General features: G+C 39.1%; 1 protein-coding gene across 2 annotated transcripts in view; it reads left to right on the forward strand.

The window, feature by feature from the left end:
* The window catches only part of PIGN (phosphatidylinositol glycan anchor biosynthesis class N), a 123,691-nt gene that overhangs the window by 88,224 nt on the left and 13,885 nt on the right, over nucleotides 1-21,582 (forward strand). The window contains exons 24-28 of one of the 2 annotated variants that reach the window (XM_060774706.2): nucleotides 2,170-2,225; nucleotides 3,764-3,839; nucleotides 7,142-7,215; nucleotides 11,647-11,689; nucleotides 14,157-14,209. In XM_060774706.2, coding sequence (XP_060630689.2) covers nucleotides 2,170-2,225; nucleotides 3,764-3,839; nucleotides 7,142-7,215; nucleotides 11,647-11,689; nucleotides 14,157-14,209 — 302 coding nt within the window. The remainder of the gene's footprint in view (nucleotides 1-2,169; nucleotides 2,226-3,763; nucleotides 3,840-7,141; nucleotides 7,216-11,646; nucleotides 11,690-14,156; nucleotides 14,210-21,582) is intronic. The other variant, XM_067467529.1, reaches the window with a different exon arrangement.

The raw sequence follows: 21,582 nt of genomic DNA on the forward strand, positions 1-21,582 counted from the left end.
GAGGCCGAGCCCACAATACATCAATACTAAAAACAATAACAAGTGATACAAAACAATAATAATAAAACTCATAACAGAAAATAAGCAATAAATATTAACAGTAACACAACAATGTTTAAAAACCTTTGGCTGGGCCAAATGTAATAATTAAATTACACTCCTAGATCAATAATAAAGTGCATTTAGAGGACATATTGCTGGGAGTTACCTTATTCTGGGAAGGCACACTGGAACAACCACGTTTTCAGGCTCCTCCTAAAGACTGCCAGAGTTGGGGCATGCCTGAAGTCCTTGTTGAGGACTTGAGACTTGAGCAGTGTGGGGTTTTATCTCAATAATTAGGTCTGCAAGAAACAAGAAAACCAGACCCAAAATAACTTCAACAACTAAGGGGGTAGTAACCAGTGCCTGAATTTGCAGAGAAAAAGACTGAGGCTGTGGATTTGGAAAAAGAAGAGGAAAAGTCATCCTGGCGCTTGCTTCCTCTAATCAGCCATCCTGCAGGGACTGTAGAAGTAGAATGTTCTTTCATTAGGCTTGTCTCTCAGCAGCAAGATAATGAGGCCTGGTTTAACCAGAAAAATGGGAGTTGCTCTCACTTTCTTTCTTTCTTTAACTATTTATTTATTATTTAGATCAGTGACCAGCAGTATAGGAAAACATAAGACAAATAAAATATAGAACATATAGTATACCTGCTTCTCTTCCTTTTTCTATTGGATATTTAAAACGGATTGGTTCTAATAACCATACATTTAGAATCTTTGAGGTACACATCTCCTATTTCTTCAGTTGACAAATATTAAAACCATGTGGATCTAATGAAGCAATAGGATACAAAAAAGAGTGAATTGATGCTGATGCATTTGATTATTTATGGCAAGGGTAGGGAATGTGTTGTCCTTCATGGTTGCTCAGTGTTACTGAGAGCTAGTGGAAGTTGTACCAACAATATCTGGGAGGTTACACTTGTCTCACTTCTCAGTTTTGGAATAAACACTCTTTTCCTGAGATGGAATGCAGAGGAAATTTTAGGCACTCTCAAAAAGTCATTCAAATGCCCTTTTTGTGACCATGTACTTAAATGATGTGCTAAGTACCTCTGCAAATAGCTGTCTGCCCACATCTCCATTCTTTTGTTACAGATGTGGCATGATGACATATTTTCTCATTTCCTCTGCTTTTCCTTACTGCTTGAATTGAGAAACGCAGCATTTATTTGATCTGAGGAAATAGTGTAGTTTCAGTGCATATGAAGAGGCAACCACTAATGTGTAAATATGTGTTTGCTATGTGTGTAAAACAAATGATGGAGAGCTAGTATGGACAGATTGCCCTCATTTGAGTTTGCAGTCCTATTCATGTTTTGCTTGGAATCTACAGGCCTCTTTCACATTACCCCTATATCCCAGGATCTGATCCCAGATTATCTGCTTATGCCAGATTATCTGGCAGTGGTGAGTCATATAATCCAGTTTAACCATGATAATCTGGAATCAGACACTGGGATATAGGGTACTGTAGAAGGGGCTAAAGTATCCTATGGGGTTTGGTTCCTTCCTCTGTACTCCTTATCTAAAATCCCTTATATAAATGGTGAAGAACTCAGATTAGTGCTAGAATTCCCTCTGCCCCATATTTGTCTTAGTTGAATCTGTGGATGCAGAACCTATAGATCAGGGGTCCTCAAACTATGGCCCAGGGGCCAGATACGGCCCGCCAAGGTCATTTACACGGCCCTCGCTCAGGGTCAACCTAAGTCTGAAACGACTTGAAAGCACACAACAACAACAACAACAATCCTATCTCATCAGCCAAAAGCAGGCCCACACTTCCCATTGAAATACTAATAAGTTTATATTTGTTAAAATTGTTCTTCATTTTAATTATTGTATTGTTTTTAAGTGTTGTTGTTGGTTTTTTTTGCACTACAAATAAGATATGTGCAGTGTGCATAGGAGTTCCTTCATTTTTTTTCCAAATTATAATCCGGCCCTCCAACAGTTTGAGGGTCTGTGACCTGACCCTCTGTTTAAAAAGTTTGAGGACCCCTGCTAGAGATAGTGAGCTTTATTCTGCAAGTGAGATTTTATCAGAGATGCTGTTTTTTTCACATAAGAAATAGGTTAAACAAATGTGTCATTTTGTGTTTTCCTTAACACTGTGCAGCTTTTCTTCATAGTGACAGCTTTCTTTGGTACTGGAAACATAGCTTCTGTTAACAGGTAAATATTTTTCTTTCTATCTGTGAGAGCCGAGTGGGGAAAAAGATCATCACAATCCATCCCTTTTTTCAGCTAGATCTTCTCTGGAACATAAGACTTGAATAGATTTTTCTTAGAAGTTCACAATTTATTTTGTTTTGCTAACCCTTTTTTCAGTTTAAGGTTGCTTTGCTTTTAACATGACACAAAGATATAGAAGGGGCAGAACCCGCTGCTTCTGATTTTCAATTTTTCCCCAGGCATTTCGCCACTAAATTAATACATCCTCTTGAATTAAATGTAGGCATGTCGTATATACATGTATCTATACATCTTTGAATTAGTCTATGAATTCTGAGACCAGGATTTGAATCTCCACTCAGCTATGGAAATCCATTGGATGACCCAGAACAAGTCACACTCTTTTAGCCTCAGAGAAAAACAAAATCAACCCTCCTCTGAACAAATATTTCCCAGAAAGCCCTATGATTGGTTTGTCTTGAGTTTGCCGTAAGTTGGAAATGACTGGAAGGCAAACTGTGACAGCAACAAATATCCATCCATGCATACATGTCTCCTTAAAAGGTAAAGGTTTTCCCTGACATTAAGTGTAGTCATGTCCGACTCTCAGGGGTGGTGCCCATCTCCATTTCTAAGCCGAAGAACTGGTGTTGTCCATAGATGCCGGCAAAGTCATGTGGCCAGCATGACTGCATAGAGCACTGTTATCTTCCCGCAGAAGCAGTACCTATTGATTTACTCACATTTGCATGTTTTCGAGCTGCTAGGTTGGCAGAAGCTGTTGCTAACAGTGGGAGCTCACCCTGCCCCCCGGATTCGAACTGTCAACCTTTTGGTCAGCAAGTTCAGCAGGTCAGCAGTTTAACCTGTTGCACTAGGTTAGATACTCTGCTTACTTGCCTAGATATATTGAAGGCACCAAATCTTTTGTGGTTTCAGAAGCTAAGTAAGATCAGGCCTGATAATACTTGGAACAAACCACAAAAGAATAACAGGTACTGTATTTTGAAGAAGGGAATGAGAAACTTCCACTGAATAAATCTTGCCAAGGAAATTCTATTGTAAGTCTTTTATAAGTCAGAATCAGCTTGAAGGCACATAACAACAACACATCTGTAGACGTGATGCAGCCCCATCTGTCTGAATTCTCCATCTGCAAAATAAATCTGAAATTTGGTTCACAAGTACTAACAGGTCACAGAGTGTGACAACTCTTGTGCTCTGCATTGGCTTCCACAAATATGTCATCTGGGTATACCCAAATATTGATCTGACAGCTGCAAAAGGTGCCACAAATTGGGAAACATTTGATAAAACAACAGTGATACAAATAGCAAGCAAGAACAGTCACTTGCTAATGGAAAGAGCTAAAATCAACCTGAAAAAGGATAAGCAACATATTAAAAAGCACCTGCATGTGTTTTGTAAGTCTTGTACATAATGCATCATATTTTTGTAGTAAAGAGGAAATGGTGCCTTCGATTTCCTGGTGGTAAACAAACACTACGTATTTATTTTCTTCTCGTTTATGCTTCTAGCTTTGATCCAACTTCGGTGTATTGCTTCTTGACGGTTTTTAGTCCTTTTCTAATGGGAGGCTTGCTGTTGTGGAAGGTAGGTAAACAGATCTTTCCATAATTCTTATAATGTCATAGTACATATGTGTATGTTTGCACATAAATGTAACTGTTGCAGAAGAATGATTTTGTTGAGAAGCATAGGTTTCGCCTCTATTTTGGGTGATCCTACCGTAAAACGGCAAGAAGGTAATTGGAACATCTTTGCCAAAATTGCAAAATCTGTGGATTGCACAAGGTCAAGAAATACAGGCAAAAGAAGAAAGAGGTCTTCACATGCTTACTGATGGCTCTATTTAATCTAACAGCAGGAGAAATTTCTGGAGTTACTGAAAAATCTCTATATGGTAGACTATTACACAACAAAAAGGGAACTGTGCTTTCTTGTTTTTCTAACCATCTGCTGAAATATATAAACAAATAAAAATTGAAAGCCTAGTTCCCCTTTTATTGCATAACAGTCCCGTATACAAAAAAAGGTTTTCAGCAGCTTTAGAAATTTCTCCTGTTGTTAGATTGAATGTCTAGCTCCTTAAAAGGTCAATAAATAATATAAGGGCCAAAAAGCATTGGGCTTTTTATAACATAGGATAAGCAAAAAACTGTTTAAAGAATGAAATACAATCATCCATAAGCACATGAAGACCTCTTTCTTTTTTCTGTTGATCCTAATATGTGCTTTCTACTTTCATTTTGTAATTCTAACATGGCTCTAAAGTTATAGCACTTAAGCGGAAGAAAAATGAAATGCAAAGATACAGAATGGGGGATGCCTAGCTCGACAACAGTATGTGTGAAAAAGATCTTGAAGTCTTTGTGGACAACAAGTTAAATATAAGTCAACAATGTGATGCGGTGGCTAAAAAAAACCAATGGGATTTTGGCCTGCATAAATAGTATAGTGTCTAGATCCAGGGAAGTCATGCTACTATTATGCCTTGGTCAGACCACATCTGGAATCCTGTATCCAATTCTGGGTACCACAATTTAAGGGAGATATTGAGAAGTTGGAATGTGTCCAGAGGAGGGCAACTAAAATGATCAAGGGTCTGGAGAACAAGCCTTATGAGGAATGGCTTAAAAAGCTGGGCATGTTTAGCTTGCAGAAGAGAAGGCTGAGAGAAGACATGATAGCCATGTATAAATATGCAAGGTAAAGTCATAGGGAGGAGGGAGCAAGCTTGTTTTCTGCCGCCCTGAAGACTACAATGCAGAATAATGAAGGAGATTCCACCTGAACATTAGGAAGAATTTCCTAACTGTGAGAGCTGTTCAGCAGTGGAACTTTCTGCCTCGGAGTGTGGTGGAGGCTTCTTCTTTGGAGGCTTTTATACAGAGGCTGGATTGCCATCTGTCAGGGGTACTTTCAGTACAATTTTCCTGCTTCTTGACAGGAGGTTGGACCGGATGTCCCACGAGGTCTCTTCCAATGCTATGATTCTGTGATTCTGACAGTGGGAGACAGATCTTTCATGAGCTTCCAGCAATGACCTATTGTAAGCTACACAGAATCATAGAAATCAAGCTACATAGAATAAATATTAATGAAGTAATATAATTCCATATGAATTAATATTTGTAACGGTTGCATGTAGCAATAAATCACAGTAAAATGTAAAAATATACATTAAAAGAATAAATCTGTAAGATGTTTATGGAGCTGACTATGTGGATCATAAATACCAACTAGTACTACAGCTAGATTACTTATGTGGAAAAGAAACTTGCTTTCTTCAGGAATCCCACCAGTTTCCAGGTCAAATGAGATGAAATGGACAAAACGTTTATCTGTTCTATTTTATTTTTGTCTTGATCATGTAGCATTTCTCACTACATGAAACTACATGCAATATAAACTCTTTAATTCTATGGCACAATAAAGTAGTGGGCAGTGGGGAGTAATTGCCAAATATTTCTCAAGCCATCTCTCCAAATCCCATGATAAAATAAAACCACATTGCTTAAATTCTCAAATGCTTTTTTTGAATTTGCACTAAGAACTCCAAACTAGCAATTTAAAATATTGAATGGGATGAGTAACTTTCACAGAACTGGGGGTCATTTTTTAGGTTGAACAAGTGCTTGAGGATTGCATCTTACAAGGAAGGGTGGAGCTGGGTACCATTTTTTAAACAATGTATAAAATAGAAACATAAGCTGTATTTCCATGTTTATATTTAATTTCCCTAAAAGCATTGTTAACAAATTACCCTTTCATAATTTATCATTATCAGATTTAAATTTATATTCAAATAAACCTTAAAGGGACTTATATTATTGTATTGATTAACCTATTGCATACAGTGCATTTTGTTCCTTTTTCCATTTATTGCAGTATATTTTTCAATTTGTCACCAAATTTAGGTGCCAAGCCATAATATCTCCAATATTTATAACAGGCATTTAAAAGTTTAGTGGAAATTCCACCCAGATACTGTTTTCATGCCAGATATACTCATATGAATTGTTTCTATACCAGAGAATGTTTAATACTGAAGTATCCAGTAGTATTTGAATTGTACTTCAGCTACTTGAGATTGTAGGTGATAACAATGTTTTTGTATTGGAAAGACTGAAGATGTGTTCCTGGAGCAATGGTTCCCAACCTTTTTTTGACCAGGGACCATTTGACCAGGGACCACTCTTCAACATAAGTACCAAAAGGATTACGAATCAGTTTTTGGTCAACTTTAGATTCGGTTTGGTTATTTGGGGTGCTGATTCAGGAAATTGCATTGGATAGACAACATCAGCTTTAGTTTCTGATACAGAACATATGCCATGCAGTAGTTACCATCTGCTTGCCCACAGAAAACCATATTTAATAAGCCTCGGCACTATAAGAGGTTTTCGTGAGACCAGTCGCTCTCATTGCAATAGTGCAGCAATAATGAGGCCACGGGCCAGATTTTCATTCTTGCGGACCACTGATGGTCCACAGACCACAGGTTGGGAACCACTGTTCTAAAGAGATAGTTTTTTATTACTAGTGCTCTTCCTTAGAAATATATAACCTCAAAAGAGAGAGTAAAATAATAACAATGCTGGCATAACCCATTTTGATGTTAGAACTGATGAGCGTCAGATCTAATGAGACGAAATGGGTTGATAATACATCCTAAAGTGTAGTATTGCCATAACTGAAGATAATGTGACTACCAAGTAGATAAAATTCTTGAATGGATGGTTAATTGGTTTTTGGGTTCAAATGAATCTTGAAAACCCAACTTTTAGATTTGCTCAATTCTCTCTGTGAAAACTAGCAACTCTTGGTGCTTTCTGCACTTTGGTTTATTGAGAAATTGCCATTAGGTTGATGTCATTTTGTGTCTTCAACAGATTGCAATCCCCTTTGTTCTTGTGTCGTGTGCGTTTGAAGCTGTGCAAGTCACTACCCAATTATCGTCTAAAAGGTACAATAAATGATTTTACTGAAGCAGCACTTTTTTCAGGGTTCGTTATGGGATATGAGTAAAACAGTCCTCTGCTTTGTGTTGAGTGCAATTATCTATATTGTCCTTCTTGGAAAAAAATGGAACTTATCAGATCTGTGATCATGAAACAAAAGATTGTTTAAACCAGGCTCTCCAGTGACCTAATTGTGACTGCTTTTGTAAGCATCTATTTTCCGAGTGTACTGTATTGAATATATTGGCCTAAATCCTATTGATACTCCTGACTCGAGGAGACCCATTGAATCAATGAAGTGGACTCGTTGTTCAGCAATTGATTGAATGGATCTACTGTAGTTGGAATTAACAGGAATCTAGTCATGATGTTGGATTGTAACCTAAGGATGGAAACTATCCCATTACATGTTGTTAAAAGTATAGCTCCCATTATCATTCATAATTAGCTAAGGTGACTAGGGGCTGGTGAGAACTGTGATCTAACAACATTTAGAAGCTATCCTCTGAATTACCAGTTAGGCTGTGTGATTTTGTCATTCTGTGATAGATGGCAGAACAGCCCCCCCCCCCTTGTAGTCTAAAATGGTACATCCCAACTATACAAATTCAGTGAGCCTTTGGTAGCCTTTGGATACAAAGAGCTGTTTATTTATTTATTGTATCAGTAGCAAACGAAACATCATATTGTATTTTTTTTTAAAAAAAACAAACAAACGCACATACACACAAAGTTTGAAAACTTGGCATTATATTAAATGTCCTTTGACCAGTAGCTGGCCACTTGGAGTACCTCTGGTGTTGCTATAAGAAGGTCCTCCTTTGTGCATGTGGCAGGGCGCAGACTGCATTGTAATAGGTGGTGAGTGGTTTGCTCTTCTCCACACTCGCATGTCGTGGACTCCACTTTGTAGCCCCATTTCTTAAGGTTGGCTCTGCATCTCATGGTGCCACAGTGCAGTCTGTTTAGCACCTTCCAATTCACCCTGTTTTATGTGTGCCCAGGAGTCTCTCATTTGGTACCTGCCATTGATTGAGGTTCTGGGTTTTAGCCTGCCACTTTTGGACTCTTGCTTGCTGAGGTGTTCCAGCAAGCGTCTCTGTAGATCATAGAAAACTATTTCTTGACTTAAGGTGTTGGCGTGCTGGCTGATATCCGAACAGGGGATGGGCTGGAGATGTCACTGCCTTGGTCCTTTCACTATTGCTTGCTACTTCCCGGCGGATGTCAGGTGGTGGAATACCAGCTAAACAGTGTAATTTCTCCAGTGGTGTAGGGCGCAGACACCCCATGATAATACGGCATGTCTCTTTAAGAGCCACATCCAGTGGTGGTGAGATGTGTTCCGCACTGGGCATTCATACTCAGCAGCAGAGTAGCATAGCGCAAGGGCAGATGTCTTCACTGTATCTGGTTGTGATCCCCAGGTTGTGCCAGTCAGCTTTCGTATGATATTGTTTCTAGCACCCAAGTTTTGCTTGATATTCAGGCAGTGCTTCTTGAAGGTCAGAGAATGGTCCAGGGTAACTCCCAGGTATTCGGGTGTGCTGTGGGATTCCTTCCCAGGTAATTCAAATACAGATGACTGTATTTGAATCTGATATTATCCGTCACTAGAACTATATCTGGGCATGGTTCATGCACTTTAGGGATGGAGTGCGGAACAGCATGGTGGAGGAGGACCAACCATTCACATGGCTTTTCATTTCACAGGATCCATTCTTCCTGTTCATTAAGCAGGGGAGACTGCTCAAAACATGCTTTGGCATATGGGCCTCCATTTATAGAGAAGTCACATCATATGTTTTGGATGGATTTTCTTTTTGTTCTGTGATGGCTATTGCCGGATAGGTGTTTGATCATTGTTTCAGTCCAATCAAGGCTATCATTAGTGCTGTCTGTTCTTGTTGTTCCCTACCATCTGTATTCTGTAACACAGGATAATCACATTTCAGTAAGGGGAAGCTAAAGTTAGGAATAGCCTCATGTTTAATGGAAGTTTTTCCCCTGTGGTTGCTGCTAATGATTTTGAATGTGATATAAACCATGAAAGAGTGAAGGTTCTTATGGGCGATTTCCCGCTGTCTTATTAGTTGATGAGTTATGTCTCTGTGAGATCATCCCTCAGTGTTTTGACAACACTTTGAGAAACATGATAGGATCTAGTTATACATCTGCTTTGTTTCAGGTAAATAAGCTTAAAAGTTAATATGCAGCAACTATATTTGTCACATTTTGGCAATTGTAGAATCATAGAGCTGGAAGGGGTCCTTTGTAAGGTACTATTAATTTACTATGCTTGATTCTTGATCATATGATCAGAGTCTGTTTTTTCTTAGAAGGAACTCATTTATTAGAAGTGATTGTGATTTGCTTAGTGCCATGATCTAGCACATTTTAATGAAATTTCACACCATAACTGATAGTAGTCTTCCAATTATAATTCTTAGGAATTAAATTATTATTACAGTTAATGACTCATCTCTTCTCCCTGCTACTAGGTCAGCTGTTTGCAGAATTATTTTAGTTCAAGTCCCTGACAAAACCAGTCATTAGCAATTTAGGGTAGTGCTCACTTAGCCTAATATTTCAATCGCTTAATGAAAAGATAAAGATAATGAAACAGTCTTTAGTTATATTTTATTTCACTTGCTCATAGTCCATTGCACTCACGGAAATGTGCATTTCCAAACAGAAATGGTCTTGGCTACCAAAGACTTGGATACCTATGTCTTGTGCCTTAGGGCTAAGTAGAAGTCATGCATTCAGTCATTCATGAACCCGATAGAGACTTATAATTGAATGGTTTTCACTAAAGAGTTTCTGCCTTATCAGTGCAGAACAAATAAAAATTGGTGCAGCCTAGTTACCCTTGAGGGATATTGGAACTGTGAATGGCAGGTTAGCTCTGTATGAGATCTTAGTAGGAGTTTCCCCAAAAATTGTAGGTCAGAAATGGAGCAACTTGTGGCACTCTAGATGTTTTTGAATTCTCAGCTCCCATTTGCCCCAGACAGCTTAGTCAATGTTTAGGAAAGATGGAAGAGGGAGTCCAGCAACACCTGGAGAATCAGGTTTTGGGCTCCAGGTATAGGTTAAGATCCCAAAAGCTATTTTCAGTTGTGTAAGATGGAGATGAAAATCATGCAAAATAATGAAAAGCTGTTTTGTGATACACACACACATATAATATTAACTGCATTTGTACGCCACCCATCTCACCCCGCAGGGTACTCGGAGCGGCTTTAAAACAGGCAACAATTCAATACCATTACATATTTATTTACCATATTTATATACCGCCTTTCTCAGCCTGGAGGCGACTCAAGGCGGTTTTTATGGACATATAGATGTCCATAAAATAAACAAATACATTGAAATCCATGTAGTTAAAAACATCAGTTATTAAAACATCAATTAAAACCACACAATCTAAATCACAACCCAGGGCCATTCCATTTGTCAATCGTATTAATTCATATCCCTTATTGCACTGCTCAACTTATTGATCAAAGGCTTGGTCCCAAAGGCACATTTGAAGTTTTTCTCCTGAAGATCAGGAGAGAGGGGGCTGTTCTAATTTCGCTGGGGAGGGAGTTCCATAGATGAGGGGCCACCACTGAGAAAGCCCTGTCTCTTGTCTCTACCTGCAAAGGAGGTGGGACCGAGAGCAGGGCCTCCCCCATTGAACTTAACCTTGGAGGTCGATCATAGAGGGAGATACGTTCGGACAGGTAAGCTGTCAGAACATATAATGTTTCACTTTCTATTATATTGACTTACTTATAATGTTTCATTTTCTATTATATTGATTTATTTATATCTTTCTTTCTTTCAAGGGGTTTAGGAAAGTAAAAAATATGACTTATACCCAATGCCCCACCACTGTGACTCACTTATCCATTGAAACTCACTGGATGGTCATGAGCAAGTCATACTTTCTAAACTACAGAGGAGGGCAAAAACAGCCCTCTCTAAACAAGTATTGCCAAGAAAACCCTATCATCATAATACATTTTTGTTACCCGCCTCTCCTTACAGCTCAAGGCGGGGTACAACAGTGCCAAAAATATGAACATAAAATACATACAAATATAATAGGATTGCCTTAGGATTGCCAGATGTCTGAAACAAGTTGAAAGCATATAATAACAAAAAGGGAAGTTGGCTCCATAGTTATAATTTTAAAAGGTCATGAAATTCACCTTCCCTTAATGAGAGTTTGGTAATGTGATGGTTAAAATATAGAATGGCTAACACCTACAATCCTAAGACAAGGAACAAAAGGAAAACAGATCAAAGAAGAGTAGCTGTGTGCTTCTCAAATACATTTTGTCATATTCTTGGAATTCTGAGAAGCTTTGTTGTTGCACTATTGAACTATGAGTTATGTTCCTCCTCTGACCTGTGCTCTTGTTCTCGCTCTCTTTCCCCAGGCTTTTCCTCATTGTTCTTGTGATTTCAGACATCATGGCTTTGGTAAGCTACTGTTGGACGTTCTGTACAAATAAGATCAAAACCCAGGGAGCTCTGCTAATTCAGTGAAGAGATATCTGAATTAGTTTCAGACTTCAAAGTTTCTAGAACTGGGACAGGAAGCTGAATTGAAACCCTGCATAAATTGTAGATAGGAATCCCCCTCCTTTCACAATCCTTTGTACATCATGTAATGAATGTATCTGAAGAGACGTAATCTTTATTACTTCGGTTCTTCCACGGTGCTATTTTTAAGTTAGCAATGCTAGGTTTTCATCTACTTCATACCAAATGTTCAAGGCTGAGTGAAAGGGAATGCCAGATGTACCTGGGTGCCTAGTTTAATTTTTCATCCTTTTCTTCCCTGCCTTCAGAACAAAAGAAAAAATATGTCATGGTCTGGCCTCATTTTTCAAAGGAAATGTCAGAATAACCAAGTAAAAAGTTGGGGAAGGAGACCCAAGGAGGCATAAATGATGCTATTCATGTACACAGTCTGAGCTAGGATAGAGACCCACTGTTTAAATCAGGATCAAGAATGATTAAATGTCATATTTTTAAATGAAAAACTATGTGTTTTCCTCAAAATCATGTTCATTGGCTGCAATATATGTATATGCTGTTACATGGTTTGAAGAGATACGTTTTCAGAGATGTAGGGGAAAAGGTTATGTTATTTTATTTTTTCACATCCTGTAATTTCCCTGGAGAATTTAGTTGAAGTGACAACAGCTTCTACCTTTGTTATATCACAAAATGAAACTAAATACAAGAAACATATCTAATGGTAGATACCAGAGGCTATAATAAGTTTAATTACAGAGTAATTAACCAATAAAATGGAGGGAGGGAGTGAGAATGAAAGGAGTTTGTGACCTTTTTCAGTTTTCAATCCGGAAATGTATTTTAAAAATGCCAACCCAGAAAATCAGTTCATTCAATTTAATTTTTAAAATAAAGAAGTTGTTAAAATAGCATGACAGTTGTTTGACTTGGTGCAGAATCCAACACATAGGAGGAAATACTTACAATTAAATGTTGAAAGATTCTAGGTAAATTCTCCTGTATATATTGCCAATTCAGAAGGTAACATTTATCCTATTAAAAGTAGGAGGGTGCACCGAAAATAGATTTTACTAGGGAACATGAAGTGTGGAAAGCTGTGCCCCACACCCTTGATGTTTATTGGGCTATAGCTCACTGTCAGTAGCTATAATGTCTGGATTTAGTGAGACTACTTGAAAGACCACATCTCTCTATATAAACCAACATGAGCCAAGGAGGCCCTCCTCTTGGTTCCACCCCTGTCTTAAGCGCAGCTGGTGGGAATGAGAAAAAGGGCCTTCTCCGTGATTGTTCCCCACTTCTGGAAAGCCCTCCCTAAAGAGTTAAAAATGGCCTTCTCTCTCCTCTCCTTCAAAAAGCTATGAAAAGCATACTTATGCAATTTAGCTTTCGGAGAGGGGGAGGATTCAGTACATCTATTTGTACCTTGCCTACCTGCTAGCATCCACCTAGTTAAATTGCTGTTTTCCATCTCTCTCCCAACAATTGCATCCTAATTTTAGAGATTTTAAATGATAGTTTAAGTATTTAATATGTTAGTAATTATTTGGATTATTTTATGTCTTGTTTATTTATGTCAGTTTATAATTTACTGAGGTGTTCTTGATTTGTTTACATATTACTGTCGGCATTGTGTATTTTGTTGTGAGCCTCCCTGAGTTCCTTCGGGGAGATAGGGCAGGCTATAAATAAAGTTTCATTTCCATTCATTTCATTTCATTTCAACTGGGGATCAACATCTGGAAGGCCGTTGTTCGCACCCCAGCATAGTCCTTTACTACACACAGGACTTTATATCAGTAATACCATTTTGGTTAGTGATTTACATAGCCGAAGGGGAATGACTTGAGAAAGACCACTCAGAGGTCAAAGAAGTTAAGAAGGGGAATCGTTCCTCCTTCTCTCCCTTGTGAAATAAGAAATCAATTATGGGTGATGTCCTGCTTCTGCAAGCAGTAGCCAATGCAGTGAGGTCTCAGAGATGATGTGAATGAATTTATCAGCCATTTTTACTGGACCTTAAAAGAGATGTGTTCTAGAATTTGCAATCAATATGGTCACTGGTCATACAGATTGAGAGATGCTGGGAACTGTAGTCCAAAGGAGTACTTCTGCCAAGCTCTGGAAAACACATCCTCTTGTAAAATCAAGCTGGGTGCAGAGGGTTCATATTTTAGAGGAATTTGAACCGATTTTCCTCGTGTTCAGGTCCACTTCCCTGAAGACCTCTTTCCTTATTTGTTTGTTGTTCAGTTCAATATTGTTGCATGGCATCTTTTACTTCAAGAGTTCAATGCTGTGAATGAGCAACTTGAAGCAGGAATTTGAACCTTTTCGTTCTCCTTGTGCAATGTTTGTGTACTGAACAAAACTGTTTTTTAATTTCTCTCTCTTTTTCCCGTAGCACTTCTTCTTTCTGGTTAAAGATTATGGAAGCTGGCTGGACATCGGAACAAGGTACAAGGCAACTGCTATATGGACTTCTGTTCTTTCTTGTTCCTCATTTGAAGTCTATAAAAACGTGTGGCTTCACATGTTAACTTGAATATATTTCACAATGTTGTCATTGCTAAAAGGCTGCTAACTGACAGTGTTTCAGTGAGACCAGCAATATCTTTTTAGTGCCCAGGTTCATAGTGTCATTGTTCCATTTTGTTCAGTTATTTTTATTTCTTTCCTTGTGAATTTGTCTTGTTCAATGTCATGGCAATGAGATATTATCCTAGCTATCTTTTCAGCCCTACCCATATTTACCATCTCTCTGCATCTACCACTGATGAGTCCTTTTTAGTCATATTACAATCATACATACTATTTTCCTACATTTTTCGGATTTTTTTAATTCTTAAAAATTGTTTAAAAGTCTCAAGCTTCCAAATTGTTAAATGACATTGCAGAAGGCCAGTCTGGTATTTTTGAGTGTAGTGGTCTAGGGAGCTGGTTTTATTTTCCAGAAAAGGATTGCATGATAGGTTGATGTCTACAGGAAAGGGGTAGTGATGGAATTCTGCCTTGAATATGGTGAACACTCTTCTCCCCTTGCATTCAATCTTAACTTCTTCATCTTGGTAGTGGTATCTTGAGAGAAACACAGGGCCGGGGGGGGGGGGGGCACCTCCCTACCAGCTCAGTCAATGACATGTTCAGGGTAATTGAAAAGTTATTTTTTTAAAGTAATTTAGCTCCAGTTCTCATTTCAAAATAACAGTTTTTTTAATCATGTCAGAAGCGGTACAGTTTTAAAGTATTTTAAAAGACACAAACAAAGTTTTTTTTTTAAAAAATGGCATTATGCTAGATTTTGTTTGACCAGAAGCTGGCCACTTGGAGCGCCTTTGGTGTTGCTGTGAGAAGGTCCTCCATTGTGCATGTGGCGGGGCTCAGGCTACATTATAGTAGGTTGTCTGTGGTTTGCTCTTCTCCACACTCACATGTTGTGGACTCCACTTTGTAGCCCCGTTTCATAAGATTGGCTCTGCATCTTGTGGTGCCAGAGCACCTTCCAGGCCACCCAGTCTTCTGTGTGCCCAGGAGGGAGTTTTTCATTTGGTCTCAGCTACAGATTGAGGTTCTGGGTTTTAGCCTGCCCCTTTTGGACTCTCGCTTGCTGAGGTGTTCCTGTGAGTGTCTCTGTGGATTTTAGGAAGCTGTTTCTTGATTTAAGACACTGGCTTGTTGGCTGATATCCGAACAGAGGATGGGCTGGAGATGTCAATGCCTTGGTCCTTTCATTGCTGGCTGCTACTTTCTGACAGATATCAGATGGTGCATTACTGGCTAAACAGTATAATTTCTCCAGCAATGTAGGGCAAAGACATCCTCTGATAATGTGGCATGTCTCATTAAGAACCACATCCAATGTTTTAATGTGGTGAGATGCATTCCATACTGGGCATGCATACTTAGCAGCAGAGTAGGAAATGCACAAGGGCAGATGTCTTAACTGTGTCTGGTTGCAATCCCCAGGATGAGCCAGTCATCTTTCATATAATATTATTTCTAGCACCCACCTTCTGCTTGATATTCAAGCAGTACTTCTTGTAAGTCAAAGCTTGGTCCAGAGTGACTTTCGGGTATTTTGGTGTGCTGCAATGCTCCAGTGGGATTCCTTAGATGTTTGTCTGTTCTTAAGATGAAAAGCACATGTCTGTGTTTTAGATGGATTAGGAATCAGCTGTTTTTCCCTGTAATAGGCAGTAAGAGCACCTAAAGCTTCAGACAGCTTCTGTTCAACCATTTCAAAGCTCCCTGTGATGGCATGATCATCAGCACAGATGAAACTCTCTGTCCCTTCTGGCAGTGGCTGGTCATTTGTGTAAATGTTGAACATGGATGGAGCAAGCACACTCCCCTGAGGCAGGCTGTTCTTCTGCTTTTGTCATCTGCTTCTGTGATCCTGGAACTCAACAAAAAAGCACCTGTTTTGTAGCAGATTTTCTATGAATCGGTTGTGGTGGTGGTCCTTTGTGGTATTATAGATTTTTCTCAGGAGGAGAAAAATTTATAACGCTGTCATTACCTGTTATAGTGAAAGAGAAGGCCTTGTTTTACTGTGAATTTTGTTATTTAATTCAGGTTGTTTCAAAAAGACCCCATTCAAAATTACTATATCTCTGGGCATTGTATGTTTTTACCCTGTTTCCCCTTCCCTTCCGCTCCCTCGCCCATATTGTGCTTTAGTAGTTATATTTATATTTGTAATGTACCAAACATACCAAGTTTGTATGAAAATGTGACTCTATTTCCTGTGCTGGTCAATGACCGAAATAAATGATTTGATTTGATACTATATCTCTGCAATTACAAACCACTCAAGAATTAAACTCTTACCATTTGAAAGGGTGGGACACAGAGTTTCAAAGGTTTAGTGATAGATGTCTCTCCCAGTGCATGGGCACCCCTAGCCTCAGTCATTTGCCCAATAACATAAAATGTAATAAAATATTCTCCATTTGTGGAGTTATTTGTTAGATTTTTTTTCTGGCTCAAATCTGTTAGCAAAACTTAACTGGATAGCTCAGTGGTTCTCAACCTGTGGATGCCCAAATGTTTTCACCTTCAAATCCCAGAAATCCTAACAGCTGGTAAACTGGCTGGGATTTCTGGGACCTGAAGTCCAAAACACCTGGGGACCCAAAACACCTGGGGACCCTCAGAAACACTGAGATAGTAATAGTAACCTATTCCCATTGTGAGATATACTGCTTTGAAATTGGGTCCATAATTTTGAAACTCCCTGTTCTTTTTGGGAGGGGGGCAATCTTAGAATGGAGAAGAAAATTGCATGAGACCTGAAAAAATCCTCCAAAATGCCTTAAAATGTTAAAAGGGGGAACTAGAAAACATTGCATATTAAATCAAGATGTAACCTTGTTTGCATTCATTGCATTCTATTTGAAATATAGATTGCAATACAATTTGATCACGTACCTCCCCCAGGTTATGTGTCTTGAACCTCATTATACACATGCTCTTGCCTTACTGCTCTTTTCCCAAGCATTATTTTGCTGTGATGGTGATGTCCACAGCCCCAGTGTCATCAGTGGTCATTCAAATGAGTTTAGGAGTTAGAAGATCATTTTGATTTGATTGTCATTATTTAGACAGAAGCCTCATCTGCTGTCTCACCCTATCACCTTTGAATTGCCTGCCAGTATCCAGTGATTTTGGCACAGATCCTATAATTGCCTAGCAACTGCTGAACAGTTATTCAATACTTGACTAGTTTTCTCTACACAATTTTCTGAAGGTGCTGCAGAATGATTTTCTTCCACTGAGGCATTTCAGAAAATGGTCCTTAAGCCTGATAATATTTTGGAAAACTACTTACCTACAAGTCTTTTATTTGGAGACTGGGAAAAGATCATTGCTTGTTAATAGAGTGGGGGGCAAGTCTCGCAATTATATGTATGAGTGTTGAATTTTCCAGAACTCCTAATGATCTCACTACTTCCTTGCTATATTTTATTTGGAGTATTCTTGTGGCATTTATATCCTACTGTATTTTAGCATTTAATTGGCCTGGCATTTTTCTGCTTCTCAGAGACCATTAATGAGGATAGTAAGATCGTGTTGCCAGTCCTAGTGGCATGGTGCTCAGTCAGTGGAAAAGCGAGTACGGGGGGCTATTCCCTTAAGCCATAAATCCTTATCTTCCCTTTTTGCTATAAGGACAGAATGCGTATTATGGTAAACATGGGACTGGCTCTCATTGGAATTTCTCTCCTTCAAAACCCCTTTTGAGTCTTCTTTGCCTAAGAAAACCCTTACTGGAGTTCAGCCTGTGATTGTGTCTAATGATCAGAGTACTCTGGATGTTGGGAGTGATAATGAGGTTCATGTGTCTAATGATGAGGTTCCTCTAGATTCAGAGAATGACAATGGGATTCCTGTTCAAAATTACTTTTCTGATGAGAATGTTCCTGAAAGGTTTGGGGATGATGGTCTGTTCCCTGGGCCTGAATTACTACCAGAGAATTCCCAAAGCTTTGAGCCTGAGAAAGGCTTGGCACCTGAGTCAGCTGCAGAAATTAATGAGCCAGTAGATAGGAGAAATGTTTGCAGTCATCAAAACAAAAAACAGAAACAAACCAGGCTCTCAGGTGCTCTACCAGATTGCAGAGTCAAGGCGGAGATGAAATCCTTTCCTGGCCACTTGGGATATAGAGTAGATTAGGGAATAAAATTGCCAAGTACAGAATCTATAGTCAAAGTAACGTTGGAATTGAGTTAAGACGTCTTTCCTGGTCCCTGGAAGCCTTGCTTTGAATAGATTCCTGTATCAAGTACCTTGTAATTTCCATGCTTCAGTGGCTTGTTTGATTCATGCTCAAGTGTTGGGGTTTTGCCTTGGAAGTTCCAGTATTTGTTGTCATGAACTCTGATGGACTATTTCCTGGATTTGTTGTTCCTATCTTTCCTTTCTACCTAATTGGATTTACCTATTTTTGTGGATTGCTTTTTACTGCTACTGCTTTTAATTATCTTCAATAAACTGCTTGCATTTTACTCAGCTGTTTAAAGTCAGAGGGCTTCTTGGCCTGGAGTACAACAACCCTATGAAATTTGTCGGGTGGCAAACTCTGTCTTGCAGAATTAATTGCAGTTAGATATGTAAGGTTACTACAAGGGAAACAGGAGGACTATGCCGGAGAGGTGTGGATTGCTCAAAGTCAATGATTAACAAGTTTTTCTTCTATCAAAACTCAATAAAAAAACTTAAATAAAAAAAGAGATAGCTCATGACAACAGGGTGTGACAACACAGACTGGAAAGGGCAGAAAATGACACACTACATCATTTTTTGATAAGCAGCAGCTGATAGGAAAGGTCAAGAGCTGGTACTTGCCTGTCCAATTGTATTGATATAGGATCTTGAAATAAAAGCCATGGCATGTAGGAGGAACTTCCCCACAGCTTCAATTCGTACTCCAAGGAATAGCTTTGAGTGGCTTTAAAGCTTTAAAATGTATTTTTAAAGACAGTAAACATCATTTAAAAAGACAGAGCTGCAATGTTTATACACAGTTCAAGTGACACACTATATTTTGGGGTGGATTTTGGAAAATAATTCACAATATGCTTTCTGTGCCGGCACTGTTAATAGGTAGCCCTAAAGAAAAAGAATCTCTCTCTCTCTCCCCCCCCCCCCCCTCTGTATATATATCTTTTTCCGTCTCATTGGGGGTGCTGCTACTGTCTCTCAGATTCTGCTTGCAAAGCTGCTCTAAAATCAAGCAAGTCTTGGCCAAAATGCATCAGGAAGGATGAGGTGTCCAGCCACAAGATCAGCGGTGAAGGAGTAGTCTTATCTATCCTCTCACCATTGTTTTCAGGGCTGGGCTCTGCTGGGGGAAAACAGGCCCCAAGGAGAAGGAAAAAGCAAACATGTTATTGGGTTGCTGTTCATAAGTACATATTTGTAGTAATTAATTACTATGATTTCTTTGTGTACTGTGTGATGGCATCAAATTTTTGCCATTACTATGTTGTAAACCACCTTGAGTCCCCCCAGGGTGATAAAGGCAGTATATAAATACAGTAAATAAATAAAATAAATTGCTGTGAGTTTTCCAGGCTGTATGGCCATGTTCCAGAAGCATTCTTTCCTGAAACTTCACCCACATCTGTTGCAGGCATCCTCAGAGGTTGTGAGGTATGTTGGAAACTAAGCAAGTGTGGTTTATATATCTGTGGATGTCCAGGGTGGGAGAAAAAATATTGTCTGTTTGAGGCAAGTGTGAATGTTGCAATTAGCAGGCTTGATTAGCATTGAATGCCCTTCCAGCTTCTAGGCCTGATTGCTTCGTGCCTGGGGAAATCCTTTGTTGGGAGGTGTTGGCTGATCCCAATTGTTTCTTGTCTGGAATTCCCTTGTTTTTGGAGAGTTGTTCTTTGTTCTGATTTTAGAGGGTTTTTTTAAAATATTGGTAGCCAGATTTTGTCCATTTTCATGTTTAATTTGTCCCCATGCTTGTGGATTTCAGTGGCTTCTCTATGTAGTTTGACATGATAGTTATTATAGTGGTCCAGCATAGAATGGTCCAGCAAGAAACAATCAGGGTCAGCTAACATAGATGTGGTTGAAACATCAGAAGAGAATGCTTCTGAAACTTGGCCATGTAGCCCAGAAAACTCACAGCAATCCAGTGGTTCTGGCCATAAAAGCCTTTGACAACACACAGAAACATATGTTTTCTTCTGTGTCCCATGTGTGTGTTGTGAGACATTTAAAGTTCCCTTACTTAGTCATGATCGCTCACGGGACTGCAAAGGAGAGGAAGGATTGGATGTAGGGAGCCATCCATTGAGTGTTGATGAGATTACAGGGAATAATGGTCTGATAGGTTTATGCCAGCGGTTCTCAAAGTGTGCTTTGCGGAGCCCTTGGGGTTCCACAAAGCATATTAAGGTGCTCGATACTTCCCTCCTCTTCCTCCCCCTTCAAGCTTTCCCTCCTCCAAAATACTCCAGACATGGAAAGAAATTCCTTTTTGTACCAATTTCAATTTTGGCAGGGGAAATGTATGGCTATCAATACAATTTGAGTCCGGTTTATTTCAAGTAGGTGTGAATCTAGGTTAGAATACGGCAAATAGAAACTGAATTATTTCGCTGGTGTACGTTTTGTTTCAGCAAATAGCTTTACTAAACAAATTCTCTGAACGTGCAAAATGTCCTTGTATGTATGCACATGAGTGCTTTCCAAATCCCCCCATGGACTCAGTGTCTGTCCAGCTTGTATCCATATCTTTTCCCTGGTTCTTTTCCCCGTGCTATGCATACACTTTTACTGACCTTGAGCCAAGATATATTGGATATTGTAACACTGAACTTGGTCAACTGTACAACTTAATGGAGTAAAGGCATCAAACCTTGCCAAGTTATTATAACAAGATACTGCTTTTTTCTTCGGGAAACACGACTTCTTGTTTCCTTTTAAAATTACTGTGCTACGTCTGCATGAAAACTAATTTTCGAGGCAGAGTTGCCTGCAGGCATTGCTGTACTGGTTGCTGATAGCCTCAGATATATTGGCAGGATGCCATTATGTGATAACAAATGGGGTAGGAATTACTTTTAATTGTCTTCTTTTTGAAGCATGTTCTCTTTCCCTCCATGAATTTTATGCTGATCATTGTTCCACACGGTCCAAGGTACAAGAAATAATTGGGTCCAACACAGTACCTTTATGCCCCGATCCACGTTTCTTCCCTCTTAAATGGTTCACGAACATTGTTCTCACTTTGGTATCTCATATTGAATCATATGTGTAAACGAGCCATTGCAGATTAGATACCGCTTATTGAATCTTTATGCTTCCTCACATT

The sequence above is a fragment of the Anolis sagrei genome, chromosome 4 (assembly GCF_037176765.1).
Source record: "Anolis sagrei isolate rAnoSag1 chromosome 4, rAnoSag1.mat, whole genome shotgun sequence".
Classification (NCBI taxonomy): Eukaryota; Metazoa; Chordata; class Lepidosauria; order Squamata; family Dactyloidae; genus Anolis; species Anolis sagrei.